Source organism: Lepidochelys kempii, chromosome 8 (assembly GCF_965140265.1).
Source record: "Lepidochelys kempii isolate rLepKem1 chromosome 8, rLepKem1.hap2, whole genome shotgun sequence".
Classification (NCBI taxonomy): Eukaryota; Metazoa; Chordata; order Testudines; family Cheloniidae; genus Lepidochelys; species Lepidochelys kempii.
The window spans coordinates 43,954,398-43,975,608 of NC_133263.1; the positions used below are offsets into that span (position 1 = coordinate 43,954,398).

Sequence of the window (21,211 nt, forward strand, 5' to 3'; positions counted from 1 at the left end):
TCCATTCCTTCCCCAGCAGCTCTCTCACCTTGCACACATGGCAGAACGGGCAACATTTAGCCTAGTGAAAACACCTGGGATGATAACTCAGGTAGCACTAGGAGCACTCTGTGCAATGGGAAAGTAAAGGGCTACAAGAGCTTCCCGCTTTCCCAAACGTCCGAAGATCCAGGACCCTCTGAATTAGCAGAGCACAGTGAGGCCTTTACACTCAACTCAATGGCATTCCTCCGTCTGTTTGCAACACAATAACTTTTGAAAATCTCATCCAAGCTGTTCCAAAATTTCAGGGAATGTTTGAGGTACCAATGGGCAGAATCCTACTGGTTTTGGTGAATATCATAAAACCGGAAGAGCCTGTTTTCCACCAACCTAACTTATGATTCTACAAGTTGAGATACAGGGGCAAGGCAGCGACCTCCAGGTCAGGGCACCAGAGAGCCATCACCACCCGCAGCACCACACAGGCACTTTGTGGGCCTGGTTTGAGTGGAGATCAGGCTGCTACAGGCCCCTCACTCCCTACCCCCCCACCCCCAAACCAGGCCTCCCAGCCGGGCAGTGCATCCACATGGGGGGGGGGTGAGGAGGTGGCTGAGTGTCCAGCTCTGCTTATGTAAGCAATAAAGCGTGCAACCCTCTAGTATATTATTACAGCCAGTTCTTATCCCCTGAGATGAGACCCGGTTATTGGGGTAATAGCCCTACCCTGGTGGGCTTCCTAGCCATCCCAGCAGAAGCAACAGCATCTTCTGACTCTCCATCATCTCAAACTTGAGACCCACTCACATGCCGCTGGGACGTTTTCCCCAACCCAGGGTGGGGCAAATGCATAACTGATGCTCTAATGTTGCTCTTACCTCAGCATGGCCCCCGGGGGTCAGGGTCTTGTTGCAGCGCTCACACTTCAAACAGAACTTGTGCCAGTCCTTGCCTAAAGAGGTCACTTTCTCGGCTGCATGAAAGACAAGAGAAAGAGCAGGGTTAGCCAGCTTGGCTGGAGAGAGAAGGCAAAAAGCAAACATCTGCAGAACAGGGCCCAGCAGTCTCACTCCAAGCTAGAGGGGCAGGATTCAGGTCTGTTGGAGTCTGTATCTAATGGCAATTACTGCTCTTAGCAAACATTACATACTGACTTTGTCTGCAGCATGAATTAATCACCTTGCTTCTCTTCTCTCCTGTATTATGACCTATTAGGGAAGCCTGACTTATCAGGGAAAGTTAAAGGACAGGACGGGGGAGGAAAAATTCATTGTCTGACTTTCACTCCAAAAGACCCCACAGCTCTCTACCAACTAGACAGAGGCACAGGAATCACTTGGCTCACTAACAAAATGCAGTTAAATTGCTCAGAGTGACACTTCCCCATATTGTAAGGTCAGGAAGGGCAGAAGAATCCCTTGTTTGATGGAAGTTTTATTCTGCAAGTATAAATGGTGCTTTACAAAAAACACAAAAACAAAAGCTCTGCAGGATGAAGTCTACACTCTAGGCAGACTACAATTCCCTGGAGCTAGATTTTAGCCAAGACTCCGGAGTTAACGGCTGATGCTTGTGAAAAGCATCATGGGATCATCAATAACCACAAATGGTCAAGACTTTGGATTTTACGTCTCATCTGTCAGCCTGCTCTTCCTGCATCACAGCCCCCCAGCACCATGGTATGTCCTGGTGAAAGGAGCATCTCCTTACTGAATTGCTGACTCCTAATACATTTCAGTGTAGCTCAGCGCTCCCACCACAACACTGAGCAGACCTGAGCTTATGAGCGAAGATGGGAATTTGCCCCTTTTCCTCCCATCAGCCCAATTCCCAGAGGGACATTCTCCCTGGTGAGAACCTTATATGCATAACTGACAGAGACCTGTGAACAGAGCCCTTTGAGACAGCTGGAGTGAGGAGGGTCTGAGGGCACTGCCAGAGGGCACTGCCTCACAAGTCAGGGGTGGGCCTAGTGTCTCCCCCCTCCCACACACCTCTCTGCAGCACTGCGAGACTGGAGGGAGCTCAGGATCTCCCCATACAAAGGGTAGGTTTGGGGATCAGTCCCGATTGCCTGCTAGTCCCAGAGGATTTTTAAGATGTCTTCAGGAATGCAGCTTCCTGGGAGTCTCCAACTGTTCCAGATTTTCAAGAGAGCTCAGCACCCCATGTTAAAATCGGGTGTCCCAGCAGGAGCTGCTGGGGGCAGAGCACTGCTGAAGGTCTGGCAATTCTGTAGTTGTTTAAACGGAGCTGGGCTCTTTGGAAAAAAATGGCCCCAGCTGTGGGAGGGAGTCCCTTGAGAATCTGGGCGTTGGCGACTATTCCAACCATTTCATAATCTCACTGGCAGGAAGATACAGGCTAAATATCAGAGATGTTCCCTTTTATTTATTGATTCTCTTTATACCTCTTTGTACCGCCCTAAAGATCCCGCTGCTATTCAAATGTTTGTAGTCCATTAGCACTTCCACTCCAACTCAGCCCCTTTTGTCTACATTACACAGCTTTTAGCGACACGGCCATGTCACTAATAAGGGTATATCTACACTGCGAAGTTGTCGATAAAACTTGTACTTTCACGGGTACCCCCCCCCCCGCCATGAAAGACAAAAGTTTTGCCGACAAGTGGCAACGTGAACGCGGTTTTGTTGGCAGGAGCACTCTCCTGACGACAAAACTAACAGCGCTTGCGAGGCTGGAAGTATTTTGTAGGCAAAAGTGCCGACAAAGAGCGTTTACACACAACTGACTTTTAGCAACAAGGCTGTGTCCAATCCATCCCTAAAGGCCCTGGGTTGTCAGCATTCTTGGAGAAGGAGCTCAGAAAGGAACACAGTCACCTAGGTGTGGTCACATCAGAGCCATATATAGTAAGGGACGATATTAACCACACACTTTGGAAAGCATCTGTGTATTCAGCCTAAAAAAAAAAAAAAAAAAAATCACAGTTGCTTGTGCAGTACAGTCACATTACAAGTTCATCTCTCTGACCCTAGGTCAGTCTCTCTATCGCTGCTCCCCAGACTTCTCCCACCTACTGAACAGGAATGGCTTTGATTGTTTATCCCAGATGCATTCGCTTAACCGGGCCAAGTGAAATCTCATTTTGTGTTTCCTGCCCATACATCTAGTATCTCTCCTCTCCCACTCAGCACACTAAACAAAGATGTTATGTGAGACCAGATCCAGCAGCAACACCGATCTTATCTAGGCTTTGCAAGGTCACCCTTTGCTGTGCCTTCCACAAAGATTAAACATTTCAAACTCTCTCCCCCCAGCCCTGCTGGCTAGAAGGAGCAGAGCTTACTAGAATTTTTCATTATGTGAAGCAAGGATGCCTCTGTGCCTCTGGGCCTCATGAGGGGAAAGCCATGCAGAAGAGGTAGGTTCTGCATTTAGTTTGCATGTGGTAAGGGTGCTGGTCTCTTATGTTGAAAGGCAGCACATTCAAGAGCCTGAGTCCAGGTTCTGGGAAAGTTCTGTGTCTTGTGGAAACGGGGCTCCTCTTGCTTGTTGACTACTTTTCCCCCAAGGGAGCAAGCTGTTGTGCAAGCTCATCACCGCACGGAAGAGTTGGAATTCATATATCCCAAGGCCAGAAGGGACTGTTGTGATCAGGTAATCTGACCTCCGGTAAAATCCAGGCCAGAGACCTGCCCCCAAATCATTTCTAGAGCAGATCTTTTAGAAAAACATCCCGTCTTGACTTTAAAATTGCCATGATAGAGAAAATTATCCCAATGGTTTGTAACCTTCACTATTCAAATTTACAGCCTATTTCCAATCTGAATTTGTCTAGCTTCAACTTCCAGCCACTGGATCGTGCTAGACCTTTTCTCTGCTACACTGAAGAGCCCATTATTAAATATCTGTTCCCCATGTCAGTCCCCCCTTAACCTTCTCTTTGTTAAGCTAAATAGACCAACCTCCTTGAGTCTCTTGCTACAAGGCATGGTTTCTATCCCTTAACTCATTCCCGTTGTTCTTGTCTGAACGAACCCCCTCCAATTTATCAACACCTTCTGAGGCCACTACTATGCCAGGCTTCGAAAGCCAGAGCAGCAACCTTGAACTGGACTCTGGTTTCAATGGGAAGCCCACGCAGTGACTGGTGATCACACCAATCCATGTTAGTGAGCAGCCACGTTGCTGCGTTCTGGGCCACAGATAGCTTCCACAGAGCCCAAGGCTCCATTCCCAGGTGTAAGAGATGGCAGGAGCTGAGTCTTAAGGCTACAGTGTGTATCAGGTTGATGTTTAAAAGGACCAAGGTCATCCCCTGGCCAGGCACAGAAGGAAGGGGGTGTTTCTCACACTGTGGCTATCTGTGTGTTCAGGCACAGGACACAGCCAAGGAGCCCCCATGGCTGCGGACAGATCCAACAGGTGCCGTCTGTGGCAAGGTCCCTCCTCCTCCACCATCACCTCAGATGCATCAGGGCTTAGTCCCAACAGCTGCAATCCCTCCTTTGGACTGTGCTGTGAATGTGTGCTGTCCAGGTACTCCTGGCACTGCGGCCCTGGTTCTGTGCTGGCTCTCCCTACAGCTCCAAGAATATTGGACAGGAGGGGGAAAAGGACTGAACCTTGGAACACCAGCCAGTGAGGGCCCAGGGGGCTGAAGAATAATTGCCCATAATGACTCTTGCTGTACCCTGCTCCAGACCTACCTCCTGCCATCCCTACGCTCTATGTTGCTATTTAGCATTACCCCCAGCATCCTTGGGCAGCTAGCAGGCCATGTCACTGCACTCACACCTACTCTGAGAAAGATCCCAGGCCCCAAATGCCTTCCCTAGAAGACCATCCTCCGCCCTCCAGTCAGCCATTAGCCTTCTAAATTCACCGTGTTTGCCTGGGAGGTTTAGCGATCCGATTCCCCCTTCCCTTATACCAGGTTAACAGAACTGGAACCAGCGCATTATACCAGCACACAACTGGAGCAATGCAGTAGGCAGGCTGGCTGTGTGCGCCAGGCCCACTTCTCACTCGGGATTCTAGCATCCTCTTGCCGCTTAGATCTCTCCCCAATGTTTGTCCACTTCCTTCAGCAGAAACCCAAGCTAGAGTTACCAGATAGAAACGGGTTAGGCCATGCTGCCTTTCTTTAGGACTGGTGTCTCATCGGCTTCCTTCAAATGCTTAACTATCTCTTTCAGAGTAACAGCCGTGTTAGTCTGTATTCGCAAAAAGAAAAGGAGTACTTGTGGCACCTTAGAGACTAACCAATTTATTTGAACGTAAGCTTTCGTGAGCTACAGCTCACTTCATCGGATGCACGTAGCTCACGAAAGCTTACGTTCAAATAAATTGGTTAGTCTCTAAGGTGCCACAAGTACTCCTTTTCTTTTACTATCTCTTGGTTCTCTCCTTAGAATGCGATGGATCATTGTCAGTGGCTCTGTAAACCCATAAATCAGTTCCTACAGCATTATAAAATTGGACACACGTCACCCACACCTGCAGACACATACACAACATTCTCCCACGCCCTCCATCAGGGTTACTTCATGGGGGTTTTTATCAACAGCTACCAACATATTGACAAAACCTTCCTTATTCCCTCTTTGCCCAGGCATCTGTGCTTTATATTATTAAAAAGGAATCTAAATAAGCACAGTATCTCTGCTGTTTCTGAATCAGTTCCATCCCACTCCACCCTCCATCTCTCTTTTCCGCCCAAGATATTTATATGAAAGTCCTTTTTGTTCTACCCCAAACCCCTTCTGGCAGCATTAATTCATTTTGCTACCCTTATCTTTTCTTCGCATGCCTAACCAAGTATATTTGTTACGCTGCCTCCCACCTCTTTCCCATTTCCTCTTGAGGGCTGGGATCCGTCTTTGTTCTTCACACCCACTAATTCCCCATTTTTGTTTTTTCTCTCTCTCTCTGACACATACAGACGTGGGTGCACACACTCTGGGCACTGCACAACAGCTGGAATATGGTAAAATTCAATTAAAGTTGCCATAAAATGAAGTCATAAAAAGCCAAATGAAATATTTAACAGGCAAATAAAGCAGCAGGATTGAAGTGCACTTCTATTCTAAATGTGACTGAAAATGGCATTATGGGTTTGTTTATGTATTCTCATTGGCTTCATTGTGGGGGGAGGAATGTCAAATTTGTTTTGCTTACATGTTGTTATACTGGAACATGAGAAAAACCACACTGGAGGTGGTGGGTGTAACAGCTGCCTTCCATTCAGACTAAATGAGGGAACAATTAAATGCCCCTCTTGTTTAGGGATAGCCAGAACAACAGGAGCCACCCTCCAAAACAACAGGCGGCTTAGGGGTCTGAACTATGTGGGCGGAGGGGTTTCTCTGTGGCGTGAATGTAAATACCGGGATAGGGAACTGATTTTGATTCCAGCTGTGCATGTGGGAGAGAAGGGGCTGGAACACCACAGAAGTACATAGAGAAGGCACCCCAGACACAGTGAGACTAAATAAGCCCTGGTAACATGACCCTAAGAAAAAGCTAAGAAAGGGTTTTTGGGCAAAGTGCTAGCTGGAAAGAAGCTTGGAACTGGAAGCAAAGAAACTACCTCCTGCTGTGTAATCCCTACTGCGTTCAGGACTTTATGCAACTTCTTTGTAAACAAACAGAACTGCCTCCAAGAAATACCTGAATCCATCACCAATTTCTCCTCCTAATGGAAACAAACTGGTAGTCTCTGAACTTTGGCGAACGCCTTGGGTCAAAAGGGGGCAAGACAAGAGGTTTTTTCTACCTGTCATACCTGCACTATCTGGGATCTGAAAGCTGAGCTGGGTCCTTTCTGGTTCACTCAAAGTCCCCAGTAACAAGGACTTTGCAGACCACATTCTGCTCTCCATTATACTTGCACATCTTCATTGACTCCAGTGGAGCTGCACAGGTGAAACGTAAGAATTTGGCCCAGAAGCTAGAACAGTGGTTCCCAAACTTTTCAGGATTGCATCCCCCTTACTCCTGTCCACGCCTCCCCCCGGAGCCAGCAACTCAGACAAGGCCAGGCATCCCAACAGGCCCTGGCCACTGGCCCTCAGAGACACAACCAGGCGGTGCAATCTACAGGGCAGTAAGGCTCCCACAGGTCAGGCTTGCCCTGAGACTCTGGACTGGGGAGAGTCACCAATCCAATATGGATTGCACATGCACCCAGGGACTCCCTGGCTCTGCTGAGTGGGGGCTGCCCAGCTGCATCAGGCATTCCCCCTCGCCTCTCTGTTAGGAACCGGACCATGGGTGGTCTCACCTCATGGTTAGGGCGGGAGGCTGGCACAGAAGTGACCAGGCCTAGCAGCCAGATCCTGAATCAAGAGCCAAGTTACCAAGGCAAAGGAGTGAGCCGGCGCTGAGAGCCAGGAATCAGGACTTGAGGGTCAGAGGGAACATCTACACTATAATAAAAACCCACAGCATCAAGTCTCAGAGTCCACGTCAATTGACTCAGGCTCACAGGGCTAAAAACTGCAGTGTAGACATTTGGGTTCAGGTTTAGGCTGGAGCCTGGGTTCTGAACAGACATGCCAAACCCATAGAAATTGGGCTTGTTTTGGCTTAATTGGCTTGTGAGATGATTGTTGGCTAGGTTTCAGAGGTGTAGCCATGTTAGTCTGTATCAGTAAAAACAATAAGGAATCCTTGTGGCACCTTAGAGACTAACAAATGTATTTGGGCATAAGCTTTCATGGGCTATAACCCACTTCATCAGATGCATGGAGTGGAAAATACTGTGAGTAGGTATAAATATACAGCATATGAAAAGATGGGAGTTGCCTTACCAAGTGGGGGGGTCAGTGCTAACGAGGCCAATTCAATTAGGGTGGATGTGGGCCATTCCCAACAGTTGACAAGAAGGTATGAGTATCAGAGGGAAAATTATTTTTTGTAGTGACCCAGCCACTCCCAGTCTCATTCAGGCCTAATTTGATGGTGTCAAGTTTACAAATTAATTCCAGTTCTGCAGTTTCTTGCTGAAGTCTCTTTCTGAAGTTTTTTTTTGTTGAAGAATGGCCACTTTTAAGTCTGTTATTGAGTGTCCAGGGAGACAATTCTTGATGTCTCTATGCAAAAGAATAAATGTACACAAATCAGACATCAAGAATTGTAACATTCAAAAACCAGTAGGAGAGCACTTCAATCTCCCTGGACATTCAATAACAGACTTAAAAGTGGCCATTCTTCAACAAAAACACTTCAAAAAGAGACTTAAACGAGAAACTGCAGAAACTGTTTTTGCTTGTTTTCTAGTTTTTGGCTTGTAGCTTGTTGGACTTGTTGCAGGTTGTTGCTTCTTTTTTTTTGATCGGCTCCCTGCAAGCAGAGGCAAGGGGGGACAAGAAGGGGCAAGGGAGAAGAGAGAGTGAGGGGTGCACAGCAGCCCCACAACAGTCCCAGACTGCACGCCAGACGAATCTAGTCACTTAGAGTGTTGGGATTCTTAGGGATTGGCTTGTTTTGGCCTTGTTTTGAAATGGGATTAGCTTGATTTTTGGCTTATTGTGAAAGTCAGGGTGCTTATTTACCACGTGAAAGTTGGCAACTGTGGTTCTGAGGCCCCATTTTCAGGGAGGGTTTCAGATCCCAGGCTCCACCCTGAACCCAAATGTCTACATAGCATTTAACCCCGCAGCCCAATGCCTGTGAGCCCGAGTCAGCTGACTTGGGCCAGCCACGGCTATGCTGCAGGTCTTTTACTGCAGTGTGGACGTTCCCAGTGCTGTGGTTAGACACTAAATACCATGTCTAGGCAGAGAGATGAATCTGAGGGTCAGAACCTGAGTATCAGCCGGACCAGGGGGTAGCAGCCAGCGGGAGGAAACCAGGAGCAGGAGCCAGGAACAAGGAGTGAGGGCCAGGAGCAGGAAGCAGGACCAGAACACAGCTGTGGGCATGGACCACTACTGAGCGACCAGAGACCCAGGGTGGCTGCAGGGTTTAAGAATGGCTGAAGACACGAACAGACACAATAAGGATGCCAGGTTCATTGGCTGAACCAGCTGAAGGCAATGAACTGGGTCTGGGTTCAGATGTGGGTCCCTAACGCTTCCTGTCACCGCAAAAGCCCACTGCCCCTGACCCATATAATCCAGGGCAGGGAGCCAGCCCCCACCCCAACACAACATCAGCGAACCCAGGGAAATGACGTGGAGCCATTCCCTGCTCCTGAGGAGCAAGCTACAAGGGCGCAGCACTACAGCGGCACCACACATCACAGCCCAGCATGCAACAAGGGCCTGTGCTGATCAGGGCTCAGAGCATGCCCTCCCCCCCAGCTCCCAGTTGCCTCAGGGGATGGAACCTGCGGTGCCTGTAGACAACCAAAGCTACGTCACAAATAAACCATTCTTAGCCTTAAACAGCTTCATGTCTCTCCAAGCACTTTCCAAAGGCAAGCATGGCTCCTAAGCACCTGCTTCCCTCTGCCCTGGGTCACAGCTGGAGGCACTTTGCCACCCCACAGGCAGGCACACAGGGCCTGTCTGGCATTACCGGGCCCCCCACAGACCTCCTGGCAGGGGAAATGGAGCGTGAAAGCTGTAAGCTGAGCCTGGTGTCAGAGCACAAACGGCGTGAGCAGCATTGTCATGGTGGAGAGAAGGTCAGGCTAACCCCTGGATTGAATTTCAGCAGCATCAATCAGGAACTCTCCTCTCCCCACTGCTCTGAGCATCAACAATAGCCATCACCCTCTTACAGCAATGAACTGCAGCAGGAAATGGCCAGAGATCACGACAAAGAGGCTGTCTCCATTACAGCCCTGCCACCGGCCAAGTGCGTTTCCACCTCCACGCCCAAGACTCTCTGTGAGTCTGGCAGCACTGGACGGCTGCTTTTTAATATTTCAGGCTGGTTGTTCACAAGGCGGAGCAGGCACGGCTCAGCTACTGGCCGTGACCACACTGTAACCAGATCCTTAGGGAAGGACTCTGGACTGTGAAGGGTCTCCAAAGCCCATGCTCACAAAGATGGTGGGCTAACACCACAGAGGTGGGACGCTTGGCACCCTCTGACACAGGAAGGCCTGGGACCCAGGGGGGTGAACACTTTGTCTCACTCTGCAGCGACCCCTGAGGGTCCAGCAGGAGCCATATCCAGGGCACCTCAGCACCAGGCAATTCTCCATGAAGCCAGGCCTGGCGGTGGGAGGTGAAGTGGAAAACATGGGGGGTGGAGGGAGAGGAGAGCTTTAAAGCTCAGAAACCCACCCCCCACCCCACACAAATAGCAGAGCCCGGAAGGAAATCTCCTGAGATCATAACCTGCCATACACTCAGGCTGCTCACGGGCTAAGAACTCCTCCTCGGCACCAGGGAGTGGAAGAGACTCCAACAGGACCTCGCAACCCCTGTTAAGGGGGTCACTGGGGAGTAGGAGACCTGCTAAGACATCATCCCCCTCAAGTTAAAGGAGTAACTCTGACATCAGTGAGACCGTACACCTCAACATGATGGGGGTAGGGCATTCCGCCCAGCCCAGATCCCTCCATTGGAGAACAAAGCTCTCAACCAGACATCCTGCTGGGCCACAGTGCAGTCAAGCCCAGCTGAGCTCTCTGATTCCATGTGGCAGATGTTTACAGAAAGTTATCTTGCTCTGAACAATGGGCCCACGGCTCCCCAAGGGAGCGCAAACAAGCCACCGCTTAGCCAGGCCGTCAGCCAGTGGATTAGCAAGGGAGTATTCCAGGCTGCATTGTTTACTCCCAACAGAGGAAATAGCTTGGAGACACCCAACCTACTTCCAGGGCACTGACATCCCATTTGTGTTCAAAGTCCTATAAATCACCACTCAGAGAGAGAAAAAAAAAAGAGTTCCAATTTCCTGCCGCTTCGCCGTATCTGCTCTATAAATACACAATCGCCGTCCCCTTCCAGGGTACAGCTTCAGGCACAGCACAGAGTTGAGACTGCAGCCCACTCACCATGACCCTCCTGGGACCAAGCAACATGCTGAGATTTCAGCCAGCTCAATATTTGCAGTGAGTCTCTTCAAGGATGGTCTTGGGCAAATCAGATCCCAAATCCAGCCAGTCCTCTGTGGGGACAGCGACAGTGCAGGCTTCGCATAAGTTAATCAAGGATTGGATGTGCAGTGAGATACCCATCCACCCAACACAATGTACACTCATCCACATTCAAATCCACTGTTTCTGCCACCAGGGGCTCCTCTACAGCTGTATGCCTGAAACGATGGGGCTAGTCTACCATGCTGTCCGCTTTGGTCCTTTTGCTATTGCACCATGGCACATGTGCTCCGTTCTGCATCCCTTCCTCAGTTTCCAGGCCGAGGAGCTCAGCCTGCAGCAAGGCCCCTGGTTCCCCTGCAGCGTTACATACATGGAAAACAGCACCAGAGAGACTTATGGCCATTAGAAGTGAGAAAATCAGTAAGACATCAGGTATGTTACTATAGCAGAGAAATAGCAAGGTATTAGGTTTGAGAAATAGCAGGCCATTTGTCATTTAAACTCTGCATCATAATGTGACCTCCCATGGGGCAGAGTTATGGTTACACAGGAACATGAAATTTGGTATTTCCTGACTCAAGCACTTCACTCTACGTCCTCACAATCCCCCCAACATAGTTCTTTGTATGGGACCTTCCATTGCAGGGAAGATACGCACTACTCTGAAACAGATCCTCAGTCAACTTAGCCCTCCTTTAGCCTCTCTGTGCATCTGTCCCCTGTGCAATGAGTCCCCTTGGACAGCTGCCTAGAGCACCTGCTTTCACACCTGGGAGGGCAGGCACCCTGCCCAACATCCTCTCCACTTGTGAGCTTGTTCCTTGTTACTTACGGTGGGATTGTCATCTCAGAGTCAGCTCAACAATCACCAGGGTCCTGGCTCCTACGACATGCACTTGGCTATGGATCATCTTGGCCAGGGCACAAAGCGAGGATGGAACTGGATCAACAGCAATGCTCCCATCACAGGGGATGGGGGGGAAATGATCCCAAAGCTCTTGAAAGCCATGGCTGCATGGGTCCCATGCCAGCCCAATGCTGCAACAGACACATGGAATTGGAGATGATGCAGGAGGGAGATCAAGGGCCTGCAGTGCAGAGGAGTTAGCAAGAAGCAGCTCCGTCAGAGACCCTCTTTATGCCAGTCGGGGTCAGTACTAACCAGAGCACATACCGAAGTCCCCAGCACGCTGTTCATTACACTGACATGCTGCCCTTGGAAGAGTTACTTTGCCATCAGGACAGAGAAAGGAGGGGCTGCCTTATAAAGATGCAGCATTGCTACCCAGCTGTACCCTGGTCCACTGGTTTCCTCTGCATTCCACCTGCATTTCCTGAAGATCCAACAGGACTTCACTCGCTCCCGTCCACACACAGCAACCATCTCCTCCCCTCTATCAGCAAGAGCAGAGATGCGCTGGAGCGAGTGCTCGCGTTACCAAGACTTCAGCACTGCTCCCAGTCACACTCAAGAGTGCTCACAAGCCGGCTAAGGATGGTCATGAATAATTAAACCCAACTGCGATGGGTAAGACGAACAACTGCAGGAATCTCTGAGACACTAGCCCTGCTCCAGGATTGTGTTGGTTCTTGGAATCCAATTTTGTTACTAATTTGAATGGGTCTCCCATCATTAGGGCCATTTAACAGGGCTCTGCTCAGTCTACCTGACAACCAGCCCCAGCCTTTTGCTTCTTTCCAACTCCTGGCCCTCCCACCATTGGATCCCAATGGTAAGCAATGTGATGTCACAGCACGTTGCCATGGAAGTGCATACGGCGTGGCTGCAGCATAGCACAGCAAGTTCACAGATGACACTAAGATGCGGGGGGGAGAGGTAGATACAATGGAGGTTAGGGATAGGGTACAGAGTGACTTAGACAAATTGGAGGATTGGGCCAAAAGAAATCTGATGTGGTTCAACAAGGACAAGTGCAGAGTTCTGCACTTAGGACGGAAGAATCCCATGCACTGCTACAGGCTGGGGACCGAATGGCTAAGCAGCAGTTCTTCAGAAAAGGACCTAGGGATTACAGTGGATGAGAAGCTGGATATGAGTCAACAGTGTGCCATTGTTGCCAAGAAGGCTAACGGCATATTGGGCTGCATTAGTAGGAGCATTGCCAGCAGATCTAGGGCAGTGATTATTCTCCTCTATTCGGCACCGGTGAGGCCACATCTGGAGTATTGCGTCCAGTTTTGGGCCCCCCCACTACAGAAAGGATGTCACAAATTGGAGAGAGTCCAGTAGAGGGCAACGAAAATGGTCAAGGGGCTGGGACACGTGACTTACGAGAAGAGGCTGAGGGTACTGGGCTTGTTTAGTCTGCAGAAGAGAAGAGCGAGGGGGGATTTGATAGCAGCCTTCAATTACCTGAAGGGGTTTTCCAAAGAGGATGGAGCTAGGTTGTTCTCAGTGGCGACAGATGATAGAACAAGGAGCTGTGGTCTCAAGTTGCAGTGGGGGAGGTCTAGGTTGGATATTAGGAAACACTATTTCACTAGGAGGGTGGTGAAGCACTGCAGTAGGTTACCTAGGGAGGTGGTGGAATCTCCATCCTTAGAGGTTTTTAAGGCGCGGCTTGACAAAGCCCTGGCTGGGATGATTTATTGGTGTTGCTTTGAGCAGGGGGTTGGACTAGATGACCTCCTGAGGTCTCTTCCAACCCTAATCTTCTATGATTCTATGACTGGGATGAAGGCTAAAAATGTCCCTTACCTCAGGGGAGACATTTTCTTGTTTCCTTTCCAGCCCCATTTGCTTTCTCCACACTGGTTGAGAATCACATGCCCAGGTGCTCCAACAGCCCTAAAACAATCACGGATTAACCCAGGAGCACAGCTCCAGCCCCGGCCAGCTTCACGCACCCACCCAGCGCCTGTTCTACTCGCAGCTGGACATTTCAGATGGCTGTTTCTGAACACCCCTCCCAGAAGGGGCGACTCAGGACTGGCAGTGGGGTGATGCTCTGATGGCATACCTAGGAATACCACCAGCACCAGAGTCAACATCCAGGATGGCGACAGTCATGCTGCTGACTCAGAGGGAATGTATCTGAGCACACACCCACACGCATCTCAGAAGCACCTGCCAGACTCATGGCTCTTGGAAAACTCAAGACCTCAGAGGCACCTGCTGCAGGAAAGAGACTCGACCCACAGCACCCAAGAGTCTGAGACTTAGGGGCTCCCATGCCAGGCCATACTGGTTTGTCCCATTGCAAATCATAACTGATTTAATAGCCAGGCTGCAAAGACCAAGGGATAAAATAGCCTGGGGAGTTGCACAGCAATGACTTGCATGGCACAGCAGAGACAGATTTACTAACCTGCTGCAGGTTGAGCATAACTTCTGCAGTTCTGTCCTCTTCGCTGGCCCCCTATGTTTTGGGTGATGGGGATTTGACATCTGAAATCAGCCAAGCACCCACTTAACTCTTGTCCTGCTTCCCATCTTTAACAGATCGGCACATTGTAATTCTATTGCTTAAAATGCATTAAATTCCTAAAGCCAGATCCCGGCCCCAGGGGCTGCTCTCAGCTATAACGGCCCCAGAGGGGATCACCAGAGCGCAGCATAGCCTGGCCACAGTCTTTTCCCTCCATGGCACATCCCTTTTGCTGGGCTGCTGAGGAGCCAGAACCAGGTAAAGAATCAGGGAGGGCAGCTGAAGCCAGCTTCTGTCCCCTTTGCACCACTGATGGAGCAAAATGTAAAACTTAGCCCTTGAATCTTACTTCTTCCTTTAGATTTTCCATGGCTGATTCAGACATGGCCCCTGCTACAGCTATAGCTGCTTTCAGAGTCTGATAAAGAGATGGCCTTTGTACAGACATTGCTGCAGCTACAGGTTAGCAGGGAATTCAACCCATTCTGAATGCTACTGGCAGGGAACAAGGCTGTATACAGCACTGAGTGGCCTCTGCATCCAGGAGGTCAGACCAAATCAGGGGTGGCCAACCAGTGGTTCCGGAGCCACATGCAGATCATCAGAAGTTAATATGCGGCTCGTTGTATAGGCACCGAATCCGGGGCTGGAGCCACAGGGGCCAACTTTCCAATGTGCCGGGGGTGCTCACTGCTCAAGCCCTGGCTCAGCCCCAGGCCCTGCCCCCACTCCAGCCCTTCCTGCCCCCGCCCCTGAGCCTGCAGTATCCTGGCTTCTCCTCCCTCCCCTGCAGAGCCTCCTGCATACCACAAAACCGCTGACCGGGAGGGAGGGAGGGGATGGTGCTGATCAGTGGGGCTGCCAGTGGGTGGGAGGTGCTCGGAGTGGGGTGGGGGAGCTGGTGGGGGGCTGCTGACGTATTACTGTAGCTCTTTGGCAATCTACATTGTTAAATTCTGGCTCCTTCTCAGGCTCAGGTTGGCCACCCCTGGACTAGACGATCAAGTGCTCCCTTCTGGCCTTCAGCTCCATGGCTCAGGGCTAGGGAACGTCCGGGGGGAGTGTTTTCCAGGTATATTACTCACTCACTCAGAGTAGGAGAGACAGCCGTCTCAGCTCACAGCTGCCCAGCAGGAGCTGTCTGTACTCCAGGGGCCACCCCAACCAGCAGACATAAGACCTTTTCTGCACTAGCCCCCTCTCATCAGCCTGCGAAAAGTGACCAATGAAAGAACGGAAAGTGGGCTTTGTGCCCTTTGTTGTGATTTCTTCTCGCTGCTGCAAAGATTCTGGCAAATAAGTAGGTGCCCATTTGGAAGTGGTCTATATGGTAACAGATCTACACACACCTTAAGCAGGGCTGAAGTGGTATGAGGCCTTGGGCTGACCCCTTGTGCCAGGTATCTGTTAGCCCACCTGAAACACACTTCAGGCTGCCTGTGCAGGTGGGAATTGGATCCGCTGCCCCTCAGGTTCAGAGAGGTGAGTCAGCAAGGGGTCCCCAGGTCTCCACCAAGGAGGTCTGCTAGACTCCAGCAGTATTCAGGAGCAGGTTTTGTTGCATCTGGGGCTGTGTAACTTGCACAAGAACCTCCCTCCAGCATCCAAATGCCTGGAGAAGAGGAAAAATTTTAAAAAACCAAATTCCAAACCAGAGTTCTGTATTTAGCAGCCAGATTTCCAGCGCAGGATGCGGCAATGATGTAATGTTCCACTTTCAGAATCCAGCAACGCTCTGCCAGCTGCCTGCACAGAAGCTCAGTGTTCCCTCCAAAAGGGGAAATGAAGACACTCAGAAAACACTACAATGTGTTTTTTATTGCACAGAGTGCAGCAGTAAAGAACTCCATGTTCCCTCCCCTTAGCCAGACTCATAATCACCGGCACAGACAAGATATATAAGAGACAGCTGCTGGAATTGGCAACAGCAATACCTGCCCAAGGTGCAATGAAACTCACAAAAGGTAAACCTTGCGATCCATGTAAACTCTCTGATTGCCAATGGTGGGCAAAGAGGAGGGAAGCGCCTTACTCCCTGCAGTCTGCACTTGCAATGCCCTTGGATATCACATGTTGCAATCAATCAACAGGTAAAGGCTGTGGCTCCAGGATGGACATGCTCAACTTCCAAACTAACCTTCTGCAACATCTGATTGCTCATCTTTCAAACAACACCACAGTCTTCAGAGAAAGGTGGCCAACTGCCTTTGGCCACAGATCCCCTGGCTGTGAAATTAATCCTGGGGCCTCAGCTGGATCACACATATAGTGCCTGATGAGCAGAGCTGGTGTGGCCAGCTCCCTGTCAGGCAGGATACTGCCCCTCACTCAGCAGAGAGGGCAGCCTTGGGCACGACATCTCTCCTGATAGAACCTTCCTGGGATAGAACCGTGGCAGCCTCTAACAACATCTCTGCTCAGCACAGCCCCTGCAGGTCAGTGAGGAGCCCATTTTAGGGGGTGATGCATAGGGAAGGAAAGAGCTGGACATCACAGCAGCCAAACCTTGACCTAAGAGGCTGCACTTCAGGCCTGGTGGAGAGAGGGTTTCTTTCAGTAATCTCCTGAAGTGATACCTGAACCCCCTTCATCTACAACATTTCTCACTGAGCCCCACCAGCATGGGGAGGCTGCCTGCTTTCCTGGGTCCAATTCCCTAGCAAACTCTTGTGGCAGCTGCTCTGTTCAGAGCTAAGGAATCCCTAGAGCCACACAACAACTAGCCTCGTGATGGAAAAGGGAAAGTCATCCAAACCCCAACTCCCCTACCAATGATCTGTTACAACATGATCAGAAAGGGAGGGACCTGGGGTATCTGTCCCCATGCCAAGCCAGGGGTAGTGACAGCAAGGGCAGATCAACAACATACATAGTACCAGCTCCTCTGTAAGGGAGGCATTATGCCTATTTTATCTATGGGGAAACTGAGGCACAGAGCAAGGGAACAACTTGCCCACTGTCAGAGAGCTGGGGCAGAAAGTCTATATCTCCTGACTCTCAGCTCCTTCCTGTAAACTCCAGCATACTCCCTGAGAGAAGTAATGGCTTCAAGCCCCCTCCTCTGGTCGCTGACATGCTCCCAGCTGGCACAGGCTGCAGTAGCCCTTCTCCAGCCCCACTACCAAGCCCTGCTCCATTCCGGACAGAGACGTATTCCCCAAGGCCTCTCTGCCCTGCCAAGGCCATGGAGGAGTGGTCACAGAATGACAGACAGCTTCACCCAGCTGAATGAATCAGGCCTTTGTCTGGAGTCTTGGTTCCCTGGAAGCTCAGCTCCCTGCGTCACTGCTCCCTCTCCTCCAACAGCGGGTGGATCCCTACCAGGAGAGCTATGGCTGCCCTGCTGAAGGAGGGGGTGGGGGACACAGGGCAGCACTAGCATTTCTGCACTTCCAAGGGAGAGCCAGGAAAACCCTGTGGGGCTGCCCCAGAACTGAGACCCAGTCCACAACTCATGGCACAGGCTGGACTGACGAGCAGGCAAAGCACTGCCTCTGCTGGGCTCAGAGACCAGGGAGTATGCTCTGGATGGCAGCCTGGCACCCCCACATGCCAGCTTTCGACACTTCAGCTTAGAGAGCACAGGACAGCAGATGGGGTGCTTTCACCTCCCTCCCAGCCCAGCCTGGATCAGTCCCCACTCGTCATACTCAACAGTGGCCCCATCCCTCCCTGGGCCTCACATTAGGGAGACCATATTTTCCCAAAGGGAAAACAGGGCACCCCATGGGTCGGCCAGAAGCCCACCTGGCCCCTTACCTGTGCGCGGGGCTAGCCTGAGCCCTCCCTACCTCTTGCCTGGGGCTGGCTTGAGGTCCCCGTACTCCTACCAGTGTAGGGCCAGCCCGAGGCCCCCCACTGCCCACCAGCACACAGGGCCCCCCTCTCCCTAGCTCTCCCTGCCTCCCACCTGCACGGGGCCAGCCCAAGGTCCCCATCCCTCCCAGTACATGGGGCCAACCCAAGGCCCTCTACTGCCTGCCCACAGTCCCTCTCCCCATGGTGGCCTCCCTCCCCCCACCCACGTGGGCCCGGTCCCAGACCCCTGCTGCCTGCCCATGTGCAGGGCCAGCTGGCCCAAGCCGCTCTCCCTAGCTTCCCCTCCAGCACAGGGCTGACATTGCTGCTTGCCCCCATCTCACATGTTCCTCCGTGCCCCACCAGAGGTCACACCCCACTTTTTTGGCAAAACTGGGCATTTGCCCTGTTTACTCTTGCCAACTGATCATCAGGATAGTTCAGCTGTTTGAGCATTGGCCTGCTAAACCCAGAGTTGTGAGTTCAGCCCTTGAGGGGGCCATTTAGGGATCTGGGGCAAAAAGGATTGGTCCTGCTTTGAGCAGGGGGTTGGACTTGATGACCTCCTGAGGTCCCTTCCAACCCTAATATTCTATGATTCTATGACACTCCCTGGGACAAAGACCCTGCCAGTGGCAGTCCACTGAGGCCAACAGGCACACGCCAGGCCCAAGAGCTTTAGAATCCTTTTGATCTCATTAAAAATGGGGTTTACAGGCAGCTGAGAAACCACTGCAGCCTGGCACCCAAGCTCTCTCCCCTGGGGGGCTATAGGGCCTCTGCCTGTTTCTGATCCAAAAGGGAATGATCTGGAAACGGTGTCCACCCTTCCTCCCCCAGCCTCAAAGACCCACACTGCTGCTGCTCTACAAATCAGCCCGTAGGGCTAGTGCCTCCCAGCCTCTCCAAGCCTCATATCAAGAGTTGTGGGTATGAGCCACCCAGAGAGCCCCTCTGCAGGGGCACAAGCAGTTGCCTGCCTCCCAGCAACCTGGCATGTCGGAGTCTTAGCACACGCACTTTGGTCTCTCAGCTCACCCTAGTGTGCACCATGCACGGGGAGCACCGTCAAGTCTCTGCCTCTGGGAGCGTGCCTATGGCCAGGACAGGGGAGGCTCTGCACACAAGCTGCTCAGTGCCTCAGCTCTCAAGAGCTCCCTACCACTCCTGTTGGGTGGCTCCTACGTGTGCTACCCAGCAGGGATCGAGGGAGCAGCCTGGCCCAGTGAACACACGCAGGAGATCAGACTGCTTTTCCCTCTCTGCCCCAGGAACGGCACCTCCCGGAGGTGCCCATGACAGCAGAGGCAATCCGCGCACTGCTCAGTCCTGCACTTTGCCTGAATGTGCTGCTTGTGGTGGCTGCATTGAGAGCACCTCGCCTGCTGCAGGCTTCACTCCCACCTCTTCCAGGTGTCTCTCCGCTCCAACAACCTGGCTTCAAGCACTGACTGTGGACTAGAGTCAGGGCAAAAACATGGGAGCGGCTGCCAAAACCTCCTGCAAACCATCTCAGAAAAAAGACGTAAAAGCCGACAGCCCCTCTGGGGTCACACTGCAATGCTCAGGGCAGCAGGGTGAAGTCCCTCTCCCAGCTTCTTCACTGGGAGGCTCCTTCTGCCCAAGTGGGAATGCTGCGTATGCAGGGCGTGTTTCCCATGTCCCCCTCTGTCCTGGACACTGGCAAAGAGAGCATAGCTGTGTGGCCAAGAGCTACTTGCTCATCTGAGCATCACGCAAGGAGGATCTGCTTGGATTGGCTCCTGCTCTAATGAGCAGGCCAGGTCAGCCAGTGAGGGACAAGAAACACAACAAAAACCAGGCCATCTGTTTGTAAAGACCCTCCTGCTGACACTGCCTGCCCCCATCTTCTTGCTGCTGAGAAACAGTAGCACATCTGTGCCTGGCTGCAGCTGTGGGAAGCAGCTGGTACGGATCAGACACACTCCCGCTGAGCATGAGCCTCCAGGACCACCACGGGAACTATTTCAAAGAGCAACACACACGGTTTGCAACCATTCTGAGTGCATCCCTCTGCAGCACTGCGCTTGGAAGACACCATCTCCCATAGCTAGCAATGTCATTACCAGGCCACAGGTCTGTGAGCAGCAATTGACCGAGTAGCTGTCCAACCAGCAGAACACAGAGCAGAGAAAACCGCAGGAAGAGCTACACCGAATAGGTCTGAAGCTACACTGAGAGGAGCAGGTGGCAGGTGATTACTCACAACACCTGCAAGCGCGGTCTGGTCCATCGCTACCAGTCCTCCCCTCGCTCAAGGATGGGGGCATGTATCTGGGGCAGGGCCTGCGGAGCACAGCATGGCGCTGTGCATAGGAAAAGCAGTCCTCAGCCACACACAGCATGCAGCATGGCAGGGCTGCAGTAGACCATCCCAAGTAACACACAAAGGACAAGGATAATGGAGGAACAGGGATCGAACCCACCAGCATGGCGCAGTTCTCTGCCGTTCAGAAGCAGAGTGGCTGGCAATGCAGCACCTCATGGACACTCAGTTAAGAGGCAGTGTCTAGTTTCCTGCGAGGCTCCAGGTATTAATCCGATTTTCCAGCTGGTTTCACAGAGGTGCTAAGAGGTAGCAGGCCTTGCCTGGGAAGGGGAGAGGAGGGCTACACTCAGCCACCGCCCTGCATTATGCCAGTCACTAGATACACACATCCCACGGATTGCTAGCGGGGGAGCTGGGTTTCCTTGTGATCAGCTGGCAGGGCACATAGAGGCACTGTCTGACTGGACACACACACACGGATGCTCATACAACTCCCCTGCCTTTGCTCAGCAGGGCTCTCATAGTTTCACCGATGGGGAGCCCATCCAATCCGCCCCCTCAAGGGCATACCAGGGAACATATCATCCTGCGGCTCCTGAGAAAGCTTTTTGTTTCAGCATGCACACACCCCATCCCAGCCAACGGCTGCATCCAGTGCCCTCTGGCATATGCTAGCCCAGCTAGGAGTAAGCCACGCACATCTGTGCTGCACAAGTGCTCAGACAGCTATACTCCACAGCCCTCCCTGGTGAGGAGAAGCAGGAGGTGCCTGGCAGAATATCACAG

At 51.6% G+C, this 21,211-nt stretch overlaps 1 protein-coding gene across 1 annotated transcript in view; it reads right to left on the reverse strand.

Moving 5' to 3' along the window:
• The window catches only part of CRIP2 (cysteine rich protein 2), a 58,845-nt gene that overhangs the window by 19,313 nt on the left and 18,321 nt on the right, over positions 1–21,211 (reverse strand). Inside the window, exon 2 of the mRNA XM_073356248.1 lies at positions 861–955. Coding sequence (XP_073212349.1) covers positions 861–955 — 95 coding nt within the window. The remainder of the gene's footprint in view (positions 1–860; positions 956–21,211) is intronic.